Genomic DNA, 3269 nt, shown 5'->3' on the forward strand with positions numbered 1-3269 from the left:
GCGCGCTCATGTACAGGTGTGTATGCACATGTGTATTTATGAGAAGAACTATAGTTTCATACCTGTAATGGTTTGTGAGGCAACTTGCTGTCTTAGCTGCATCAGCATGGAAGATCCTTGTTCAGATTCTCCTTCGATGTCAACATCAACATCCTCTGCTTCATCAGCTTCAGTACTAGTCAATCGCCCTTCATTCCCCGGATTTGGTGTGCTTTGATACACTGTATGAGCTTCATCTTTTTCTTTCACAGCCACTGGACCTGTGGCACTAGTTTTATCATCTCTTTGCACATGGTCCTTCATAGACTGGGGTGTGTCTTTACCTACAACTACAGAAGAAGTTTTTCAGTTTCCATTTTGCTGATAACTATACCAGTCTGAGAATGAGTAACAGATGGTATTGGTAATTCATAAGAATCTAAAGTTTTACAACTCTGAACACCTGATTCAACAGTTGTACAGTCTCCTTCTGCTACGGAATTCTGACTCTTTAAATCTGTACTTGAAGTCACACCCAATGATTTTGATGGGGAAAGAGGATCATCTTTTGCTCCTTTACTGTAAGTTACTACAACTGGTGACTGTGGTTGAGATACTGGCTTCTGCTGAGTTGCTGATTTTGATTCCATCTCTGGCGTGCTATGACCAAGGCAAATAAAGTCTCCACTTGCAGTACAACTGCAACCAGCACTGTCTTGTGTTGCAGTATTTCCTTTCTTTGGGCCCTCTTGCGATTTTTTTGGGTGGCTGCCCTTCTCAGGGGACTGGATAAGCAAGTTCTCTGAAGCATAGTTAGATTCTCTCATCTTTTGAAGTGGGACTTTTTCTCCTATACCAATCATTTCTCCACAATGTCCTCTCTTCTTTGATGCTAATTTGACAAGATATTCTCCAGTGGCATCATAAGTATATGAGGAAAGCTCTCCTGTGGCTTCCCGGATAAAATATTTGACTGCATTTCCATGGAACAGCATATTATCTGTTGTGGATGCTGAGCTCAATACAGCAGATATAATGGACCCCAGAATGAGGATGGGTAAAGGTTGCTTATTATCTGAAAGACCTGTTCTTGCTAACCCATATAACATTGATGTTGAGCTTCCATTCTTTACACTTAAGGTAACAGGGGACTGAGTTTTCTGTGACATTCTGAAGATATTGACAAGTACATTTTTTCGGATTGTGCCAAGAAGCCATTCCAACTTCACACTTTTAAAACTGAGAGACAAATCAACTGCACTCCAATGATAACCCATCTTTTTTATAGGAACAGGACGACTTTCTAACTCTTGAACTTCAGATGTATTTTTTAGATATGCTTGAGGAGAATGAGACTTTGAACTACATTTTAGAGATAATGATTTATCTTTATTGTCTTGTGCCAATTCTTTCTTTGGGATCGGATCGGATTTATCCTTTCTGTCCTGGCTTAGACCTGACAAATCCCTCTGGTGACTACCATCTGATATGTCCTTTTTCATGTGTGTAACATCTGAGCTGTCAAGGGGATATTCAGCATTTTTCAGCATGTCTTTATGTGTGTTCTGAAGCAATGCATTAAGTTGGTTTTCATTAAGGGATGTTTTAACTATTACCATATCTTCTGTTTCTTTTAACTCCTTACTGCAATCTTTTACAGGTGGCTTGTTACCTGCAGGAACAATAATATCACAATCTTGTGCCTGGGAAATCTGAGGTAGTGTGCTTGAGATAGTGGAAACTGAGGAAACCACTGTTGTCTGTGCAGTTCCACCACCAGAGACTACTGATGTAGTGGATGGTACAATCATTACAGAAGGTGCAGTGGAAATCCCTGCAAAATGTGAAACTTCTGGCTCTGATGAAGTTTTAACTCTTGTTATAGTAAGAGTATTTGAAGCTGTCCCAATGACTACTACATCATCAGAATCATCACTGTTCTCAGGTTTTTGAGCTGCTGTTTCTTCAACTACCTCTGGTAGAGCAGATGTACCTTGCTGCTTATTACTCACTACATTTTCAGTAAGATTAACTTCAGGAACGTTTGTGGGTATGGATGGGATGCTGACAGTCTTATTGTCCAAAGATCCCGTAAAGTTCAGTCCCTGAGAAGGTGGAAGTAAAATGAACTTTTTCTCTGTTTCTGCATTTTTTTCTGAGGCAGCAGCAAGAGGCAATCCTGTTACATTAGTGTCTATGCTGTGAGAAGGGAGGATTACCATTTTCCCTCTATCTCCTGCTGAAGGAACAATTACCATCTTCATCTTACTACCCTCCTGAACAACACCTGAAGATGGTGTTTTATTGGGAGGTGACATGAATAACATTCGTGATGGTCCACTACTACCAGAAGGCATCAGAACCATTTTTGACATTCCACTTGAACTGACAGGTATATATAACATTCTATGATTAACTGTACTTGTGGCTGCCATTCTAGGCTGCAAAGTTGGGTTAATACCTTTTCCATGAGTGACCTGAATACGAGGCCGAAACATTGCACTTCCTGAGGAAGTGGGTGATGAAAGATTAATCTTTTTCGTACTAAGAGGTGATACTAATTTTTCTTCTTCCGAGATCACAGGGGAATTTTCAACTTGAACTAGCAAGGGAGAAGAAGTTGTATCATTACTATTAGTTACAGTATGAGATATTTTAGAGTCCTCTGCACTACCTGGCAAAGATATCACAGTATTTGGTGAACACAATGTTGATGAAGCTGATGTTACATTAATCAATGGTGAACATCTTGAGGACTGAACAAAGGGAGTTGATGTAACAACAATATTGTAATCACCAAAGATACGATTGCTAGTCTGATTTATTTTGATAGTTTTCATTCCAACTGGAGAAATAGGGGTATCTGTACTTGTTTTTTCTATGCTCTCTTTAGAAGGAACTTCTATGGTGGGTTCTCTTATTGGTACTAGGTCTGGAAGAGCCTTAACTTTCTTCAAAGAGCTTGTATCTATGGTCATTTGCTTCTTCTGAAGCCCAGCTTCAACCTCAGGTGTAGAAGGGGTCTTATCTCCTTCCAAAGGCACCAAACTCTTCTGAAATTCGTGGGAGACATCCTCCTTTGTGGTTCTAGTAGGAAGGGCTTCACTTATACTGACAGCAGTATCCTTCAAGTCCATAAGGTCAGCAATGCTGGCATCAGAGGCACTATGAACACTGGCTATGAGAGGAAGACTGCCCTCCCAAGCCCCTCCTTCTTTTTCCCCCCCCCCATTTAACCCCCCTTTTAACCCTTTGTTTTCCGAGTCACCCAAAAGGAAAATAGGGGGGTT

At 40.6% G+C, this 3269-nt stretch overlaps 2 protein-coding genes across 3 annotated transcripts in view; both read right to left on the minus strand.

Moving 5' to 3' along the window:
- LOC119585624 overlaps positions 1-431 on the minus strand; it is a 5588-nt gene extending 5157 nt beyond the window's left edge. For both annotated transcript variants that reach the window (XM_037934294.1, XM_037934293.1), the window contains exon 1: positions 63-431. In XM_037934294.1, coding sequence (XP_037790222.1) covers positions 63-303 — 241 coding nt within the window. In that variant the 5' untranslated portion in view covers positions 304-431. The remainder of the gene's footprint in view (positions 1-62) is intronic.
- LOC119585623 (serine-rich adhesin for platelets-like) overlaps positions 307-3269 on the minus strand; it is a gene marked incomplete at its 5' end in the record, with an annotated part of 8087 nt that continues 5124 nt past the window's right edge. Inside the window, 1 exon segment of the mRNA XM_037934292.1 lies at positions 307-3200. Within this exon segment, the coding sequence (XP_037790220.1) occupies positions 330-3200 (2871 nt within the window).

This window comes from Penaeus monodon, chromosome 20 (genome assembly GCF_015228065.2).
Source record: "Penaeus monodon isolate SGIC_2016 chromosome 20, NSTDA_Pmon_1, whole genome shotgun sequence".
Classification (NCBI taxonomy): Eukaryota; Metazoa; Arthropoda; class Malacostraca; order Decapoda; family Penaeidae; genus Penaeus; species Penaeus monodon.